Source organism: Symphalangus syndactylus, chromosome 12 (genome assembly GCF_028878055.3).
Source record: "Symphalangus syndactylus isolate Jambi chromosome 12, NHGRI_mSymSyn1-v2.1_pri, whole genome shotgun sequence".
Lineage (NCBI taxonomy): Eukaryota > Metazoa > Chordata > Mammalia > Primates > Hylobatidae > Symphalangus > Symphalangus syndactylus.
Window position 1 is genome coordinate 48,508,560 of NC_072441.2, and position 21,011 is coordinate 48,529,570.

At 45.6% G+C, this 21,011-nt stretch overlaps 1 protein-coding gene across 4 annotated transcripts in view; it reads right to left on the bottom strand.

The window, feature by feature from the left end:
• CNN3 (calponin 3) overlaps nucleotides 1-16,209 on the bottom strand; it is a 30,723-nt gene extending 14,514 nt beyond the window's left edge. The window contains exon 1 of one of the 4 annotated variants that reach the window (XM_063625563.1): nucleotides 15,785-16,209. In XM_063625563.1, the coding sequence (XP_063481633.1) occupies nucleotides 15,785-15,841 (57 nt within the window). In that variant the 5' untranslated portion in view covers nucleotides 15,842-16,209. Of the gene's footprint in view, nucleotides 1-11,063; nucleotides 11,126-14,534; nucleotides 14,682-15,784 lie in introns of those variants that run through there. The other 3 variants (XM_063625565.1, XM_063625564.1, XM_063625562.1) reach the window with 3 other exon arrangements.
• Between the last annotated feature and the right edge of the window lie 4,802 nt (nucleotides 16,210-21,011).

Below are 21,011 nucleotides of genomic sequence, written 5' to 3' on the forward strand. Positions count from 1 at the left end.
ACTGACAAGAAATTAAAGCTTCAAAAATTACTAGGATGGGTGCAGTGGCTCACACCAGCAATTTGGGAGGCAAACGCTGGAGGATCACTTCTTGAGTCCTTTGAGACTAGCCTGGGCAACATAGTGAGACCCTGTCTCTACAAAAACCACAAAAATTAGCTGGGCATGATGGCACACACCTGTGGTTCCAGCAACTTGGGAGGCTGAGGTGGGAGGATCACTTGAGCCTGGGAGGTCAAGGCTGCAGCGAGCTGAGATCGTGCTACTACACCCCAGCCTGAGTAACAGAAGGAGACCCTGTGTCAAAAAAATATAAATAAGCCAGGCAGAGTGGCTCACGCCTGAATCCCAACACTTTGGGAGGCCGAGGCAGATGGATCACCTGAGGTCAGGAGTTCGAGATCAACCTGGCTAACATGGTGAAACCCCGTTTCTACTACAAAAAATTAGCTGGGCGTGGTGGCACACATCTGTAGCACCTGTAATCCCAACTTCTGAGGCAGGAGAATCGCTTGAGCCTGGGAGGCGGAGGTTGCAGTGAGCCAAGATCATGCCATTGCACGCCAGCTTGGGCAACAAGAGTGAAACTCCATCTCAAAAAAAAAAAAATTATATATATATTATACATAATTAAAGAGGAGCTGGTCCAGTGCCTAAAGCAAAGAGTATAACAAACGGTAGAAAGATGCAGAGCAAACAGACTGTCAATTTTGCCTTCTCTGTCTAGAAAATGACCTTTAGATTGCAAAGCTTAGAACACATATAGTTTAAAGTGGATTTCTGAAAGTTCAAATCTAAACAAGGAGGGAACAAGTATAGACACTGGATTCCCAGAAGAATCTAGACTCAGAAATAACAAGTAACAAAGAAGTGCGTATCCAGCAGCTCACTGTGAGAGAAGCCTTGGCAAACGGTAGTAACAAGAACCCCACTCCATCCCCACCCAGAGGGCAAGGATCTATTACTGGCTGAAGAGCCTGGCAGGTGCCCTCCTAGAGTAGACTCTTGGAGAGAGAGTGTGCAAGCACTCAGGGGGGAAGGGCAGCCATCACCAAGGCTGCATGGACACACAAGGCATGTCCAAGAACACCTGCCCACGTCCCCTCCTTGAGGGGAGGACAGGCTCTTGTTCATCTTAGTACCCCTCATGCCCATGCCTGATACATAGTGGGCACTCAATCCATGATTTTTCACCCACTGACAGGATTACCAGCCTAGGGAAATGCCTCAGATTTAAAGATCTATCTTGTTTCGGAAAGGCATCTGCATTTGAATGTCACTGCCTTTTATGGGAGTCACATCTCCTTGATCTGCCAAACTGGTAATTTTAGATGGCCCACTAGGGACATAATTGCATTACTTTCTGATAAAAGTTCCTTATGTCTAGGGCACTCCTGAAGTCCAGTTTAGTAACCCTAGAAGGAGGGTACAGTCAGAAGGAACACCATGCCCACTGTGCTGATTATGTCATGGCAGAAGAAACTCGTGGTGATGTGTACCTCAATGTTTGGATTTAGATGTGTTCTCTTCTGTTTTGGTCATTAATGACTTGGAAACTACTTGGGATACTTATTAAGGAAACTGGGAATCAGAAGGATCTTTCTTACATTAATACAGTTTATTCAAAATATATGTAAAATCCTGCCCCAAAGTTTTAGAACTAGTAATCTTACTCAGTGAGTTGAGTAAGTTAAAAAGCCAACACTATCTTGGTCTGCATAGTTATACAATTCTTTATAAAATAGTATTGCTTATTTGTTTAAATCAAAACAACCCCATGAGGTAACCAAGGAAAGCATTATTTATAAGAAATGGGTGCACATGGAGTTCATGTGAGCCATAAAACCTCCCAGAGTGATCATCACCATACTTTATAGACAGGAAAAGTCAATTTGACAAAGCAAGGATTAGAAAGTTCTTCTTCTACACAGTTACCTTGTCTACCTGGCCAAGTGATTCTGTTAGTTAAAACAGAAGGAGCTAAAGCTTTGTAATCAAAGGAAGTCAGTTAACAATCCCAGTGTACTCTGGTAAGTTAAACCATACCTGTGGCAATACTATGATCAATTCTGAGTGATGCATTCTGAAAGGGGACACTGATAAGCTGACATCAGTTTCTAGAAGGAGTAAACTAGGTGGTGAAAGGATTAAAAAAACCATATATAGCCTATTATGAGAAACTGGCTAGCCAGGAGTGGCTACATATGACCTGGAAGTTTAGGAGAGGCAGGTTAGCTCCCATCTAAATATTTAGATGGAAGTCATATAGAAGAGGGAGTTGATTTATTCTGAGTGACACACAGAGGACAGACCAGAGAAATATATGTAGAAATTCCCGAGAGATGGACTAGAAGAAAACAGGCATGGAAAAATACCATGTTTTGAGTGCCAATGAAGCACAGGCAGGAAGAGATGACCTCCAAGAAAGCTTGTTGGAGAACAGTCTCTCACTGGGAAGGCGGCCAGCCAGATCTTGAATTTTAGAGATCTGTAGAGATTTTGCTGAAAGGGGATCTCAGCTGAAGCCCCACAGGTAAAAAGAGGTGAAAATAGAGATGTTCCTCAAGTTTTTGTTTTCTTTGTCTCACCACTAGAATATTTAAGAGTCTAACAAACTCATTCCCGCATTTGTAGGTATCAGCTCTTTGCCACTCTCCAGATTGTCAAGCACTGTCTCTTCAGCAGGACCTCTAGGTGCCTCCAAAATAACCCTTGAGTCAGGAGCATGGGTAACACTGAAGAGCTGTCATTTATCTTTCCATAACGACAAGGCACATGAGATGTTTGCAACTTTTCTGTAGTTTCAGAATGTACACTCACTCCTCATCAACTAACTCTTCAGCAAGCCCGCTCCACAGGACAAGCCTCACAGTCTACTGTGACTCAAGGAAGGCATGAAATCCACCTCAACGTCATTGTCCCAAAAGTTTGCTGTATTGTTCTGAGAAGGAACTGGTCTCAACCAGCCTGGGGAACCCTCATCTCACAGATCACTGACCACATGCATCCCCATGCTCCCATCTGCCAACCCCAAAACTGAGTCAAAACACCACGCGGCTCCTTTACTGAGGGTTATTACTGGGACAAGGCATGAAAGCGGGCCAAGGAGAAATGGGATCTCAGCCCTTTGGTTTAGCCTTAGTAAATCTGGAATTCCTCTTGGAGTCTAGATCCAGGTCTAGATCTCAGATTGCAAATGCTTTTTTGCTTATTACGATGGAGTCTGTCCATTTGAGAAAGGTGGCTTTTCATGCCTTCCTTGAGTCACAGTAGACTGTGAGGCTTGTCCTGTGGAGCGGGCTTGCTGAAGAGTTAGTTGATGAGGAGTGAGTGTACATTCTGAAACTACAGAAAAGTTGCAAACATCTCATGTGCCTTGTCGTTATGGAAAGATAAATGACAGCTCTTCAGTGTTACCCATGCTCCTGACTCAAGGGTTATTTTGGAGGCACCTAGAGGTCCTGCTGAAGAGACAGTGCTTGACAATCTGGAGAGTGGCAAAGAGCTGATACCTACAAATGCGGGAATGAGTTTGTTAGACTCTTAAATATTCTAGTGGTGAGACAAAGAAAACAAAAACTTGAGGAACATCTCTATTTTCACCTCTTTTTACCTGTGGGGCTTCAGCTATGAACAGAGAGGAAACCTAATTTTAAACATGGGATAGATGCTGATGGAATCTTACAGATATGTTAACTGTACAAAAGAGCACCATTTTTTCCCAAATGAAAATGAGAAAATATGACATTTCCAATAAAAAGTAGGATAGAATTTCCCATTTTCTCTTTTTTTCTTTTTTTGAGACAGTCTTGCTCTGTCACCCAGGCTGCAGTGCAGTGGCATGATCATAGCTCACTGAAGCCTCAACCTCCCAGACCCAAGCGATCCTCCTGCCTCAGCCTCCCAAGTAGCTAGGACTACAGGCATGTGCCACCACAGCTACCTTTTTAAAAATGTTTTGTAGAGATGGGGTCTCCCTATGTTGCCCAGGCTGGTCCCATTTCCTCCTTTTAAAAATATTCATACTGTGCCTTATGAAATAGCATACAAAGGTATTTTGTACTTTTTGAGACCCTAAGTAAAAAGCCATTAGGTTCATTTTGCTTTTAATGAGGATGTGTGAAAAAAAGATGAAGTCAGAGGCAAGGCTCAAACACCTGCATGCCACCAAATCCTACACAAATGCCACCCAACGATAGGCTGGATGCAAACTGAAGTCCAAGCTTCTTAAACACCAAAACAAAGAGGGACATAATCAACTACAAGATTCAGAGTTCCTCTAAAAGAAAGTCAGCCTGAACATGGTTTCCCCTTTCCAGTCCTGAAGTCTGCAAGGATCTTATGATGAAGTCACAGGGGACCCTCCACATCGACAGTAAAGGTGAACTCCATATTTTACATAATTGTAATGCAATCTGAGAGCATGAATGAGGGAGAAAATAGGTTACCCTGAAAGCATTACATCTTCCATCAGAGTGCTATGCCCCAACACAAAGGTCACTTGGAGATAATACAGTAAAGGCTTGCTACAGACAACCAGGCTCTAACAAAATAAACCCAACTTCCTATCCCTTCCAGATCAAGGGCCAATGGAAAGAGGAGAGTGAACCAGTGCCCAAGCTCCAAAGGGGCAACCCAATCAGCAATGCGCTCACAGGGAGGGCTTAGCCTGGGCCATCTCTTCCTATTCCTGCTCTCTTCCCCATCGGACATCAGTGGCTCCAGCATAATAAGGTCAGGAGCAAAGTGACACCCCTATTTCAGATGAAAAGAGGACTTCTCCACATCAGTGCTGCGTTTTCATGGTCCTCTTCCCTTCCCCTTCCCAGCTGGGCCCCTTCTCTTCCCGCTGACCCTCCTGTCCTTCTGCTTTGCCCCCACCCACCATCTGTTTTGGGCTGTTGCCTTTACTTGGTCCATCTATGGGCACAGGCTACCCTGTCTTCCCTGAAACGGCGAATTTTTAATTGAACCTGCTGCCAGTCTCATACACTGTCCCATTTGTCATTTATTTCATGCCAAACCTGCCCATTTCCTCACTTAGTACTCTCTCCTAACCCCTGGAAATTTGCTCTACCGACAATCTCTCAAAAGGTCACCAGTGCAGCCTGGGCAACACGGTAAAACCTTGTCTCTACAAAAAATACAAAAAATTAGCCAGGCATGGTGGTGCACGCCTGTAGTCCCAGCTACTCGGGAGGCTGAGGCAGGAGGATTGCTTGAGCCCAGGAGGTCAAGGCTGCAGTGAGCCAAGATCATGCCACTGCACTCCAGCCTGGGGGGAAATGGGGCGGGGGGGGTTGCAGGGAGTGGGGAACAGAGGAAGATCCTGTCTCAAACAAAAAAGGTCATCAGTGACTTCTCAGTAGCCAAATCCAGTGGCCTGTCTCCAGTCATCCTCTGGGACTCTCTGTAGCACCTAGTATTTTCCAGGAGGGCCCTCTAATCTCTCCTCCTCCAGCTTCTTGTTAAAGGACTTTATCCTGGGATTTCTTGCTCTGGTCTGCCCTCTCTGGACTCAGTACCCTCTCGTCTTGAAAGATGTCAATTCTCCCTGAGCTCTGGCCTCAGATTAAAATGGTTAGGAGCAAGGGCTCTGGAAACTGAATGCTTGAATTAGAAGCCCATTTCCACCATGCAACAAGTTTGCTCTGCTTCAGTTTTCTTCCCTGCCAACCAGAGATCATTAACAGCACTTACATCAGAAGGTTACTGGGAAGAATCAATGAGTTAATTCACATAAGTTGTAAGAACTCAATAAATGTCAACACTTATCCTTCCATCTATGCTTTGCTGGCCATTCCAATCAAGATACTGGAAAGATTTCTTCCTTTGAATTCAATATATTATTAAAAACCACTTACTTGACATGGTTTGATAGCCATTTTGATAAGATATCATTTTAAAGCTACCTAAAGCTTCCTGGGTTTTTTGTTTTTGAGACGGAATTTCGCTCTTATTGCACAGGCTGGATTGCAATGGCACGATCTTGGCTCACCACAGCCTCTGCCTCCCAGGTTCAAGCGATTCTCCTGCCTCAGTCTCCTGAGCTAGGATTACAGGCACGCGCCACCATGCCTGTACTTTGTAAAAATACAAAATACTAATTTTGTATTTTTAGTAGAGATGGGTTTTCTCCATGTTGGTCAGGCTGGTCTCGAACTCCTGACCTCAGGTGATCCGCCCACCTCAGCCTCCCAAAAGTGTAAGGATTACAGGCATGAGCCACCGTGCCTGGCCAAGCTTCCTGTTTAAAAAACTATTATCAAATAATTTGTGAAAGAGATGCCCTCATCCCATCCCACTGCCAACTCCCACCTGAGTCTGCTGGGGATGAGGGATGGAGTAGGCATTAAAGATGTCAGTGACTCATGACTTGGTAATAAAGAAACTAAAGCAAGTTACTTTTTTTTTTCTTTTTTTAACATCAAAAGATCCTCCTCCTCTTTCTTACCATTGGTAGGAACTAATTTTTTTGGAGAGCAATTTGGCAATACCTAAATACATTTAAATGTTAGGTCAAAACTTACACACTTTTCTACACAAGTACTTTTAAAGGAAATATCTACCAGTAGGGAAGCAGTGAATCATCGGTGGGAATCCATACAACAGACTATAATTCGGTTTTCAAAATGGCTGAACAATATTCAAAGCAGTACAAGCACTTACGGTAGGAGTAAGGGATACAGGATACTTTCACTTATTTTTCTATTTTGGAACTGTTTGCATAAAGAGAAGTGGTTCTCATAAGCAAGGAAGATGGCACCCTGAGGTAGATGTACTGTCTTCATGCAGAGATGACTTGTCCAAAGGTTGTGGGCTCAGCAGGGATTCGGACCCAGATCTGGCTCCAAGTCTAAGTCTTTTCCATCATTGGATGCTCCCCCATCCCTACTCCACAACCAAGCTGAGAGACAGGAACTCTCTGTACTATACACAGTCTTAGCACAGGCAACTATGCTATCTGCCTGAAGATGCTTAGACTCTGGCTTAACATAAAGTCCTTTTAACTCATGGAGACATGACAATATCTCCAAATGTACCCACCACCAATATCATCGTATCAGACTAATGCACATGAATATATTGCCCAGCTGTAGAAAGGACTAATTGGGCTGGGCACAGTGGCTCATGCCTGTAATCCCAGCACTTTGGGAGGCCGAGGCAGACAGATCACCTGAGGTCAGAAGTTCGAGACCAGCCTGGCCAACACAGTGAAACCCCGTCTGTACTAAAAATACAAAAAATTAGCCAGGCATAGCATAGTGGCACAGGCCTGTAGTCCCAGCTATTCAGGAGGCTGAGGCAGGAGAATCACTCGAACCCGAGAGGGAGAGGTTACAATGAGCAGAGATCACACCACGGTACTCCAGCCTGGGCGACAAAGTGAGACTGTCTCAAAAAAAAGTCGGCAGGGGGTGGGAGGAATTGATTTAAACAAGCCCATAGGAATCCTTAGTTCCAAAGCACGTTGCCAGCACAGTTCAAAAGTTCATAATAAGGCCGGGCGCGGTGGCTCACACCTGTAATCCCAACACTTTGGGAAGCTGAGATGCGTGGATCACTTAAGGTCAGGAGTTCAAGACCAGCCTGGCCAACATGGTAAAACCCCATCTCTAATAAAAATACAAAAATTAGCCGGGCATGGTGGTGCGCGACTGTAATCCCAGCTTCTCAAGAGGCTGAGGCATGAGAATTGCTTGAACCCAGGAGGTAGAGGTTGCAGTGAGCCAAGATCGCACCACTGTACTCCAGCCCAGGTGACAGAGCAAGACTGTCTCAAAAAAAAAAAAAAAAAAAGTTCATAAGATATTTGGCAGAGCTGTTTCAGACTAAAAACACTTTAACTCTCCCACTGGCCCATATGAAGACTAACCTCCTGCCACATGCATGTTTTTGAAGGTGATGTAAGACCAACTGCAGGAAAGGGTGTCACTAAAGAAGAAAAAGAAGCAGGGGAAAGCTCAGAGAGGAAGAAACCTTGAAATGAAAACCTGGCTGGCAAAGAATGCGTCTGTGTGTGTATAAGCGGGGAGAGCTGGGGATGGGGTTTTTTAAAAATACAACATCCAATTCTTTGAAGAAAGATAAGGAAAATCCAGAAACAAATGCATGCCAGTATTCAGAGTAGAGAATGGGACCATTCAGGGGAAGGCATCTAGCCATAGGTGGACTCAAAAGAGCAGCACTAGGGTTCCAGCTCAGCTGCTAAGGGCCAAGGACCACAGCAAGCTCACAAGATGATGCCTAATGTATGTGTAATTTCTGCACTCAATTAGAAGCATAATATGATTGCTGTTGCTATTTTTGCATTCAAAGTGGAATCACATGTTTGAATTAACCAACAGCAGGACAGAGACTTGCTACACATGGTATTGATTGTTTTCTCTCCTATTTCCTCCCACAAGAAACAAAAGGAGACCGGGAAATGTGCACTAATGAAGCACACACTATCCATTCGTACAGCCTAGGTAACATTAAGGGTGAGAAGCTGCAGATAATGGAGAAAGATCAGTGTCCAAACATTTGGGAGTGGAGGCGGGAAGAAGCAATGAAGCCATAGCCCGCCTAGTGTGGCCACCCCACAGCTCGAGTTCCCTGGAAAATTATCCAGGAGAGGGGAAATAACCATAGATGCTTAGGTTACAACTGACCCAGAAGAGTCCTTCCGAGCACAAAAGGCCTCCTCTTTTCTCTGCATTCATGCCTCCAATTCCCTGGCCTTCCCACTGCAGACACAGCACCCAACAGTCACGTCCACACCCTGAAGTTTCCTGGTCCCTCCCTACCTTGTGAGGGAAAACTAGGATTTAGTCTTCTCCACTCAAGGACTTGCTTCACACAGGTCTAGGTAGAGCCTTCGTAAGAACACATAAACTCAAAGCCTCCAGATTCAAGCAAGCCAAATTTAAACACTTGAAGGAAAATATGTTAATCAGCCAGCTGTGGAGAAATACAAGCCCTATCTGAAACCAAGAAAGGAAAGATACATCTTATTTAAAAGGAATCAACCTGTTAGAAAAAGCAGAATACAACCATGCCCAGTAAGCAAGACCTCTAGCTCTACAGAGAAGTCCTCAGCCCCAAGGGCAATGTGGACAGAATGGTGCAGATCTACAGACCTGGTGCTTTCACCGTGGAAATGCCTCACAGGCTGCCTGGTGGTGGAGTCCTGGATAAGGACTCTGGGGCAGATCACATTCCTGACACAGAAATGAAACACAGTAGTACTGCTTGGTGTCATGGCCCCCTATCCACCAGAAATCTCAGGCAGATACAAACAGATTCGTGAATGAATATTAAAGTTCTAGAGATAATATCAACATCCAGAAGAGAAAGTAGCTCAGAACACAAGACTGAGACTAATTAGCAGAGAACCAGTCAGCAAAATGAAACCATGGCTAAAATTTACATAATGTGGGCTTTTGATTCCAGGCATTATTCTAAACACTTTACACGGATTATCTATCTGATTTCTCCCAACAACTCTATAAAGATGAATGTTATGATATCCCCATTTTACATACAAGACAGGCAGGTTAAGTCACTTGCCAAAGTTCACAGTAAGATGCAGAACCAGGAATCCAACCCAGTTCCCACAGTCCATGTTCTTAACCACTAAGCTCTACTTTCCCTCTCACAAGAACTTTGTATGACAGGTATGGGGAAGTCTTCAAGTTCAAAAGGGTTCACATGGCCATAGGTTTTTGTAAAACTTAAAAGATATTTATATATTTTTCATAATGAGGACCCCCAAATTGTATAAACTTCGTTCCCACAAACAACCTGGATCTACCTATGAGTTCCAAGAATCCTTAACAAAAATCTGAGGGTACAAGTACACATGAATAACAGTTAAGAGCCCATTTGGGCTATAAAATAAGTTCAGAGTTAAGGAGAGCCAATGCACATGGTATATGCTACAGGAGGGTAATACCTAGATTTAAATGGAACTTGCCAACAAATTCTAAGGACAAGCTTTCTCCAACCACCACCTAGTTTCACTGAGAAAGAAAATGCAGGGCTGGGCACAGTTGCTCACACCTGTAATCCCAGCTCTTTGGGAGGCCAAGGCAGGTGTATCACTTGAGGTCAGGAGGTTTGAGACCAGCCTGGCCAACATGGTGAAATCCCAACTCTACTAAGAATACAAAAATTAGTCAGATGTGGTGGCAGGTGCCTGTAATTCCAGCTACTCGGGAGGCTAAGCCAGGAGAATTGCTTGAACCTGGGAGGTGGAGGTTGCAGTGAGCCGAGATCGCAAGACCTCACTCCAGCCTGGGAAACAGAGGGAGACTTCATCTCAAAAAAATAAAAAAGAGAGAGAAGAAAATGCATTTCCTCACACTCCTGAATACAATGGTAATGATGGGTGAAAAACCAAAATCATCCAATTGTGGTTACATTTTTTATGCCGCAGATCAGATTCATTATGGCTTTAAGGATACACTGTTAAAGAGGGAAAGGAGGCAGGAAACACTAACCCTCATGTCCCAACCTGGAAGGGAAACAAGCATAGGGGAAAAAAAAGCCTACACCTCTGTTGATGGTAGTATTAGCAATGTCATCATTGTCAAGATTGTTTCTGAAATCTAAAAGAGTGGCTAGAGACAGAACAATTACCACAAATGTTAGACTGTAAAAAATCAGTGAGCTTGACAATAATCCTCGTTAAAACTCCAGAGTAAATAACGCTGAGAATTTTAAAGAGGAAGCATGGTACCTCTTGTCACTTCAGCAAAGTGTATCTTATTTATCTGTTTTGGTCAAGACAGGAAAACAAAAACTAACGCAGACCAACAGCAATGGCTGGTTCCTACCAGGAGCAAAGTCCCTGGCTGAATGGCCCCTTCTCCAGCAGTATTCAGGAAAATGCAGGCACTGGACAAATCCTTGCAGAGGACACCTCTACCATTCCTAACCTGGAAGTCTAAGAAAGAGCCCAGTCAAAATATCTATCTTAAGAAAGAATCCCAAAATCAGCAGCAAAGATGAAAATTTTCAATATAATATTAACTATTTAACTACTTAAGAAAAACAAGGCTAGGAATGGTGGCGCACACCTGTAATCCCAGTGCTTTAACAGGCCAAGGCATTAGGATCACTTGAGGCCAGGAGTTCAAGACAAACCTGGGCAACATAGAGAGATCAAAAAATAAAATATTTTTTAGAATATTTTCTTTTTAACCACATCCTTCAAAATCATCACACTTGCACTACAGAATTAATCTTATTTAGACTACAGAGTTAATTTCTAACTTATGTCTAGAGATAGCAAAATCTATTCCCGATGAATAAATTCATTAAATCAACAAATATTCAAATATTTATTGAGCATATGCTATGTGCTAAACTATATTGTAAAGTATCGATCTTGAGACACACCCGTGAATAAGAGAGCTTTATCTCTGGTGGGAAGAGACAGATAATAAGCAAACAAAAAAAGATTTTAATTAAAAACCAATTTCTGAACTTCCAAGTTTATAAAGAAAAAAGCTAAGCCCACCAACACATTTTTACCAAGATTCTGGTGCCCTACCAGCAACACAAGGCAAACCACCTTCGGGTGTAATTTATAGCTGGGTCACCCTGCGTTACTCTGATCAGAAGTACCCTCAGAGCAGCTGTGCATCTAAAGCGCACCCGGCAAACAGGCTGGGAGGACTTCGCGGACACTGGTCCTATCTAATTATTACTATATGATTGTTCAACTTCAACAACCAAAGATTTTGGTAATAAGCCTTTCAAGATGGTTTTTAGGTGTTGAGAAAGACCATTTTGTAACCAAGAAGATCCCCGTGGGAAGCTGCTTTGCTCAAATCAGACATTCCAAGGAGGCAGAAGACTGGAAGAATGTGCATTCCAATTCCATGCTTCTTAATATTCCAGTTAGCCTCCTCCCAAAAAAACATACCGAGGTAAGATTATTTCAGCTCCCCATTCGTCAATTTATTTTTTCCACTTTCCCTGAGACCTGTAAGAAAGGTTCCTGTGGCATTTGCTCCAAGCCTGATGAAGACATGCTTCACTGCGTCCTCTTTTCCCATCCAACTTTACGGGAAACTACCCTGACTCCAACATTTTGCCAGGAAATACTGTGCTTCCCTTGAGTACCTGTTATATTTTTTCATGGTTTATGAGGCACAGAGTTTTCACTTTTCATTTTGGTTCCCAAGATGCATTCAAGGGCCTGGTTCAACCTGTAGAATACCCGTAGGGCCCATTATTTTATGAGTGTTTCCATCCTCCACCGAACCATCCCTACCAGTGTCTGCATTTTCCCTGGCCCTTTTACTCTCTGATGGTTTTTGTAAACTGCAAGTTATTGATCATTTGGTGTCATTTTTTTCTTTGTTATTAAAGAAACTTTGTTCGTATTCCAGGCTGAAAGACTGGAATTCTTAGGCTTTTTTTTTTTTAGGCTGTTTTCACACATCTTCTTGCCTATTAAAAAATGTAAGCTTGTGTGTTCTGCCATGTATTATCATCTTACCAATCAAATGTCTTAAAGATTTTTCCGAGATTTTACTGATTAAAATATTTAAAATCAGAGACTTCTTCAATTCATTGATGAACTGCTTTTACAGCTAGAATATTATATAACAAGACCAAAAGGTATTAATACAAACCAAATACTTAAAGAGGCAGGGACATACAAATCTTAGAAATACTAAAAACTAATTTTCTGTTACTAAGAGCTAATAGCTACAATACAGTTACTGAGTTGAGTATAAGCCAGACCCAGACACATCTCCACAACATGATGTTTGGGGGTGGCAACTATTGTTTTCCCCCATTCTACAGAACAGAAACTAGGAGAGAGACGTCAAGTAGCTTGCCCAGCATCACAGAAGGCAGGAAGTGGCAGAACGGGGACAAGAACTCACATATGCTAGACTCCCAGGTCCACTCCACACTGTCTCCCCAGGATGTTTCTATACTTCTTTGTTAAATGAGATTTGGGGGTAGATGGGGAGAATCTAGCATTCAAGCAATGTATCAATTATGCAATAAAGAAAAAGCAGGAAGGAATCAAAAGGTGTCAAACCACGCAATGTCACTTTTGCACATACCCACCTTTCACCTGGGAGTCCTGAGGCCTCAGTCAAAATGCAGCATCTCACACAAAGGCCTAGCAAACATGGCTATTTGATTCCCAGGCCCAGAACAGATCAGAAACAGTATGACATAAATAATCACAATGTCAAGAAGTGACAGGTGGGTAGCAAAAATGAGGGGGAAGGGCTGGGCGCCATGGCTCACGCCTGTAATCCCAGCATTTTGGAAGGCCAAGGCAGGGGGAATCACCTGAGGTCAGGAGTTGGAGACCAGTCTGGCCAACATGACAAAACCCTGTCTCTACTAAATAATACAAACATTAGCCGGGCGTGGTGGCAGGCGCCTGTAATCCCAGCTACTGGGGGCGCTGAGGCAGGAGAATCGCTTGAACCTGGGAGGCGAAGGTTGCAGTGAGCTGAGATCGCGCCACTGCACTCCAGCCTGGGCGACAGAGCAAGACTCCGTCTCAAAAAAAAAAAAAAAAAATGGGGAGAAGGCGACAGACAGCAGAGTCTTGTGTAGAACTTCCCTAAGTACTTCACTCAACTACGGCATCGCTTTTAGAGTTAAAATTCTTAGAATAGTCCAACTTCTGTGACCTTGAGAAAATCTTTCTGAGCTTCAGTGTACTGATCTGTAAATGATGTTGGATAATCCCAGCAATCCTCCTCACCTTACAGGACTGCTCTGCTGTTAAGATCAAAAGACTTCCTATGAAAGAACACTGTCTGAAAGGACTACAAAAATGAAATGGGTTATTAAAAAATGGGTTTGGTGCTTAAAGGGATAAATCCACAGCCTTCATAACTAACTTTCCAAAGGTTCTAAAATCTGAGGTTTTACTGTATTTAAACATTTACATTACAGTGATCTAGCTTGTGTATGCATTTCCTTGGATCTGCTCAGTATTAAGCAGGAAAAGGGCAAAAGCTGCTACATTAGTCAGCAAAAAAGAAATTAGCATGGATATTATTAACATCCAAGAAAAGTAAGTCACTTGAAGGGCTGCCAACGTTATCAGTACCTCATTTACAATGCAAAAGGTAGTAGAGACTCAACTGCTGCCAGCCAAGAATCACTGGGAGGAATTACAATAAACGTGCACAACCAGGCCAAAGTATCACATCACGTCCAACATTTTGGACATGCCCATTCCTCTGAAAAGTTTCCTAAAGTTCGGTTTGTAAATCCTGGAAGGAAGGAAACAGTAACTTGTTAAAAACTTTTCAGATGGTGAGGTTTGCACTCAATCATACTGAAACCACTCACCTTTCTGCTCTCTAAAAAAATCGTTAGCAAACTGTTCTCTAATACGGGCAACACGTTTGAAAAGGTAAAGGACCTAAACATTTCAACTTTAGATACACAGACTAAAATCAACTCCTTGCTTCAAAGACAGTATGATGGGCAGACTAACAGCGGGAGACAAGAGCCACAACTCTCCCTTGGGGTTTGACAACGGTGCGCTTCATTACCTCTTTACATAATTCGCTTCACACCGCCTACCCCCGCAGCCCCGGGATGTTTCAGCTCTGACAATGCCAGTGCCTTCCACCAGCGGTCGGACGGTGCGGTGGCAATCCCGACATGCCTGGGCTCCCGGGAGGTTAATGGGAATTAAACCACAGCAGCCCTCCTTTGTGGCGCTTTGGCCAGAACAGCAGAAAGGAGACAATGAGCGTTCTGTGCGCAGTTCCGCGCCGATTGGCTGGTCTCTCCCCCCAGAAACCCCTGATGTCATGGGCTTGGAATGCAGGGAGGGAGGAAGGAAGGAGAGGATTTGGGGAGGGGGACGCCTCTCATCTCTTTCCCAGGCCAAAAGTCCTAAAGATAAACCTAACGCATTCTTGGGCTCAGTGGCAAAGCTGAGCGTCACCAAATCCCAATCGCTCCAAACTATAAGCCGCCTCAGCAAACAAGCCCCAAACAAAAGCAACCCACAAAAATACTCCTTTATGTCGTGAAAGTCTAGTGTACTACAAACTTCTCAGTGTTTCATAAAAAGCCTCAAGCCTAAGCAGATATCACTCGCACAGTGGCGCGCTCGGGCTTTGTCTCCATTCCCCGCAAAAGCAACAGCAGAAGCAGCGGCGGCAGCGGCAGAAGCAGCAGCAGCAATCTGCCTCCAAATGCCTCCCAGGCACCGAGCTCGGAGAGTGTGATGGGTCCCGGACCGGCTTCCGATCCTCGGGGCCCCTGGGGTCGGCGGGACACTAGGCGGTCTCCCTCCTCGTGGGGAGGCGCGGGCTCCGCCAGCACCCGGGACGCGGGCAGATGGCGGGGGCTGCGGCAGCGGCTCGCCGGGTCCCTGGCCGCGCGGACGGGCTCCGCCTAAGGGCGAGTGGCCACGCAGGAGCGCCCCCTTCCCGGAGGGCGCGTCCTGCAGTCACCAAACAGCCCCCGAGACCCCCGCAGCCGGAAAGGCCGGCGCCGCGGGACTCTAGGCGCCCTGGAACCCACCGCCAGCCACTAGTCCTGTCCCACGGCGCGGGAACAAAGCCAGGCGGGTGCCCGGGAGCCGGCCCCGCAAGCCCGGGGACGGGACGCGACAGGGACACGCAGAGACGCTGGCGCCGCCTCGACGTCCCCTCTCCAGGAAAACGGTGAGCCACAGCGCGAGGGGCGAACGAAGCACGGCCCAGCGCCTGGCTAGCCCAAGGGTGCCCCGGGGGCGCCTTGCACCCCTCGCCCCGGGGGCCCCCGCGCCCGCCCGAGCCAGGTGTACCTTGTTCTTGACCTCGGCCGAGAGCCCGTAGGAAGGGCCCTTGTTGAAATGGGTCATGGTGGTTCGGGCGGCGGGAAGAGGCTGAGCTGGGGTCCGGGGTTTCTCGCACTTCACTTCCCCGCTCCTGGCCCCGAGGAGTGGCCGCCGCGGGGGATGCTCGAACTCCCTCCTCTGGGAGGCGCAGGAGACGGTCGCGGCCGCGGGGCGCGGGCGGTGCCTGGGCGACTGGGTCCAACTTACAGAGCCTCGAGGTCCGCTCCGAAGCGCCTGGCTGCCTCGCTCGCCGCCCGCACCTCGGTTCCCCACAGGCCGCCCCCGCCTCCGCCTGGGCCTTCTGGGATTGGCCGCCGGGCCCGACCAATGGAGGGCCGCCTCCTCCCGCCACTGCGCCGAGGGGCGGTGCGGCCAATTGAAGGGCCGCGGGGGCTGCTTTCCCTCCCGCTCCCTCCCCGCGCGGTCCCCTGCCCCCGCCCCCGCCCCAGCCCTCACGCCACCGGGGCCGGCGGCTAGGCGGCCCCGCCCCCGGGCTAGGCAGGGCGCCTGGGGGCTTCCCAGCCACAGGCCGTTCACGTCAACCTCTAGGCATCCTCCGCGGCGGGCCGGGCCGGGCGGGCGGAGGGGAGCGGAAGCCCACCGGGGCTGGCCCGCCGCTGACCCGCCGCCTCCGTCTGCCTCCTCCCGGGCTCCAGGCCCAGCGCGCCCAGATGCCGGGCAGGACCCCTCCGCCCGCTGCTGGAACACCAATAGCAGCCTTGGAGCCTCTGGGCCGGAGGAACGGGGGCCTCCACCGACACCTGCTTCTTCCCTCACCTCGCAGCCTCCCACACCTGTTGATCTGACCTCTGCCCCGCCGCCGCCAAGGAGTAACCTAAGGCTTTTGGCCTGATTCGAGCTCACTCTGTCTAAACCTCTAAATGCGGTGCGAAAAAATCCTGGGGAATGTGCCATGCAAAGCCTGGGCATTTCAAGTGCTTTTCTGGATTCTCATCAACTCCTCTTTACAGGCATCTTTATCCGGAATTCAGCTCGTCCCAAACCCCACGTGGTGTTGCTCTGCTTGTGTTTTTGAATCCAGGGGCCTCTTTGAATCAGAAGCCCTTTGTATAGGGATAAGTATCCTTTAGGCCAGAATCAGCCTCCATTTTTTTCGCAGTCCCATTTCCTACCCGTCATACTTTCTTCTGATTTTAAAGCCATTTGATAGAGAAGGGGCAGGGAACAGAACCTTCGCCCCCCGCCTGAGCGCCTGGTAGACTAGATATCTTCCAAACATTATCTCATTTACTTCCCTGGAGTTACAGATAGGTAGATTTCATGTCCGTTGAGGGGTGAGAAAGCTGAAACTTTGAGACTTGAGAATCCTGGCCGAGGTCAGCCTCCTCCGAAGCTTCATCTCTTGCCACCACTTTCTGGTGCACGCCTAGGACAGATTTCAATCCCTGAGATCCCAGGATGAAACCTATGTTTGCCAAATACCAGCTACTGTGCCAGAAGAGATCATGGAACCAGGTGTGGCAACCTGCTTGAGAAGAGGAGCCAAAACATCATAGTTAAACCGTCCTGGAATAGAAGTGAGTAAGGTGAACCAGGTGTGGTGGCTCATGCCTGTAATCCCAGCACTTTGGGAGACCGAGGTGAGAGGATTGCTTGACTCCTGGAGTTCAAGAACATCCTGGGCAACATAGCAAGATCCTGTCTCTATAAAAAATCCAAAGTTTTTTTAAATTAAAAAAAAAAGTGAGTAAGGCAACTTGAACCGGAAGTGCACAAAACTGCTATCAAGTTTGCAAGGCTTTTCCCAGTGACTTTGAAGGATGGAACCTAAAGGAAGGGGGAGGAGGCAAGTAGGGAGGAAAGCGAAATGATTTATAAATGACTTGCTAATTTTGTCCAAAGGGAGTAATGATAATTAGGGCATTCTTCCCACACGAAGATGACACAATTGACCCAATATCATTGAGGCAAGCAGTTTGGGCTGTTTTTCCAGTAGTATGACAGTGACGGTGTGTCAACCCCAGGACCTCACCCACATTTCTTTGGGACCTAGGAGTGTGGGAAATAGCAGCCAGATTTGAGGTATAAATCATGGTGTCCAGCCTGCAAAGCCTTTTTGCAGCAATCTAAGCCTGACTGCTCCTGTTGTATGGTCAAAGTCATTTTAATCTACTTCAGCTTATTCATTGTAAAATGTTCAAGAATTGTATTTTGTCTTGAAAGCTATGAATTTTATTGTTTATGGGGAGCTATTTTTTTTTTTTTTTTTTTGAGACGGAGTCTCGCTCTTTCACCCATGCTGGAGTGCAGTGGCGCGATCTCGGCTCACTGCAGGCTCCGCCCCCCGGGGTTCACGCCATTCTCCTGCCTCAGCCTCCCGCGTAGCTGGGACTACAGGCGCCCGCCACCTCGCCCGGCTAATTTTTTGTATTTTTAGTAGAGACGGGGTTTCACCGTGTTAGCCAGAATGGTCTCGATCTCCTGACCTCGTGATCCGCCCGCCTCGGCCTCCCAAAGTGCTGGGATTACAGGCGTGAGCCACTGCGCCTGGCCCAATTTTTTAAGGAGTACAGGATTTCAGTTTTGGATGATGAAAAAGTTTTGAAGATGGGTAGTGACAATGGTCACAACATTGTAAATGTACTTAATGCCATTGTACGCCTACATGGCTTTAAAGTAAACATGAAATTTTCTACATTTGTTTGTTCGATCAACTGTTATCCTCCCTAAGGTACTCGAAGTTCTTTCTGACATTGCCACTGGAACTTACTATTTAAATATCGTTGGTCCTCTTGGATTCCATCAGTACTCCAGAGGCTTCCTTCATTTCTAATTTAACTCATTGTGTAAGAATACGCAATGCTGTTGTTAGCACTAGGGAACGTATCTGAGTCGCATGCACCAAAGTGTGTTAGCAGCAGCAAATCTGTATGGGTCTGCAGCAACCTCAATTCTTGCCTCCTCCAAAGAAAGAATTCTACCGAGAGGCATAAGGCAGAGGGAGAGACCAAGGCAAGTTTTAGAGCAGGAGTGAAAGTTTATAAAAAAGTTTTAGAGCAAGAATGAAGTGAAGTAATGTACACTTGGAAGAGGGCCAGGCGGGCAACTTGAGAGATTCAAGTGCGCTGCTTGACCTTTGACTTGGGGTTTTATACATTGGCATGCTTCCAGGGGGTTGGTGTCCCTTGTCCCCTGATTCTTCCCTTGAGGTGGGCTGTCTGCATGTGCAGTGGCCTGCCAGCACTTGGGAGGGACCACATGCTCAGTGTGTTAACTGAGTTTGTACGCATGCTCACTTGAGGCATTCTTCGCTTACTAGTCGAGTATTCCTAGAAGAAGGTCGTATATAAGTACCAGTTAAATGCCACCATTTTGCCTCTTAGTGCACACCTGTGAGCCCACTCGCCCAACTCCTAAGATCCTATCCAGAAGCTGCTGATCACCAGTTTTAGGTATTTTCTATCCATTGGGTGACTGCCTTTCTCTGGTGCTGGCTGTGACCAATTATTATTTTAGAGAGACAGTTTAACAACTGCCTGACCACCTGATGGTTGCTTGACATTCCTGGTGGGAGCGGGGAGCCCTCTCCTGCTCTGCTCGTGTCTGACTACCTACTGTGGCACTATGGAATAAAATGAGAAAAACTTAAAATTTGGGACAATTTTAACAGCTTTATTGAAGTATAATTGATATAACAAAGTATATTTAAAGTATTCAGTTTGATACACATATATACACATAGATACACCTATTTAAAAACCCATCACCACAACAGACAAAGGACATATTCATCACACCCAAAAGTTTCCTCATGTAGCCCCTCCCTCCCAGCCTTCCTTACCTCTCCACCCCACCAGGCAACCCCTGATGTGCTTTATGTAACTATACATTAATTTGTATTTCCTAGAATTTTATATAATTGGAATCACACACTGTATACTCTGTTTTATCTGGCTTCTTTCACTCAGCAAAATTATTATGAGATTCACTGATGTTGTAGCATGTATCATTAGTTCATTCCTTTTATTACTGAGTAGTATTCAACTGTAGGGATACACCAGTGATTTTATCCATTCCCTTATTAATGAACATTTTGGTTGTTTCCAGATTTTGGCTATTGCAAATAAAGCTGCTATGAACATTCATGTACAAGTGTTTGTATGGACATATGCTTTCATTTCTTTCCCATAAATACCTATAAATTGAATGGCTGGATCATGTGAAAGATGTATATTTCACTTTTTAAGAAACTGCAAACTTTGTCCAAATTGATTGTACCATTTTACATTCCTACCAGTGTGTTTGAGAGTTCCAGTTCCTCTTCTTCCTCACCAACAGTTGGTAGGTCAGTTTTTTTAAATTTATTCATTCTTATAGATGTGGAGTATAGTATCTCATTATGGTTTTAATTTGAATTCCCTTAATACGTAATGATGTTGGGCATCTTTTCATGTATTTATTTGCCATCTGTGTATCTTTTTCATGAAATGTTTGTTCAGATCTTTTGCCTACTTTTTATTGGATTGTGTGTTTTCTTATTATGGTATTTAACTTGTCACTGTTAGGATACATTTCCAAAATCCTGACGAAGTTCTAACAGTAGAATGTGTCAGCAAATGCTCAGTTTAAGTAAAATGTCACATTGCAAACTAACTACCAGGGTGTGGCCCAGCAATCTTAAGTACTTTCCCTGGAAGTTTCTGTAATATGCAGAACACTTTGAATTGAAATAAATGCTGTTAAGGAGGTCAACTCAACCTTTCCAAATTTTTATTAATTAAAAGCAGTTATTGGAGAGTTGTAGAAAAGTATTTTTTCACAGAGGCAAATTTGTGGGTTATATTGCCACACATCTTGCCACGAAAATAATAATATGAAGTGTTTTGGAGAATACACCCTGTAAATCTGTCAGAGGCATGTGAACCAAAGCAACTCCATCTTGAATAGGGGCTAGGTAAAATAAGGCTGAGACCTGCTGGGCTGCATTCCCAGACAGTTAAGGCATTCTAAGTCACAGAATGAGTTAAGAGGTCAGCACGAGATACAGGTCATAAAGACTTTGCTGATAAAACAGGTTGCAGTAAAGAAGCCGGCCAAAACCCACCAAAACCAAAATGGCGGCAAGAATGACCTCTGGTCGTCCTCACTGCTACACTCCCACCAGCGCCATGACAGTTTGCAAATGCCATGGCAACATCAGGAAGTTGCCCTATATGATCTAAAAAAAGGAGGC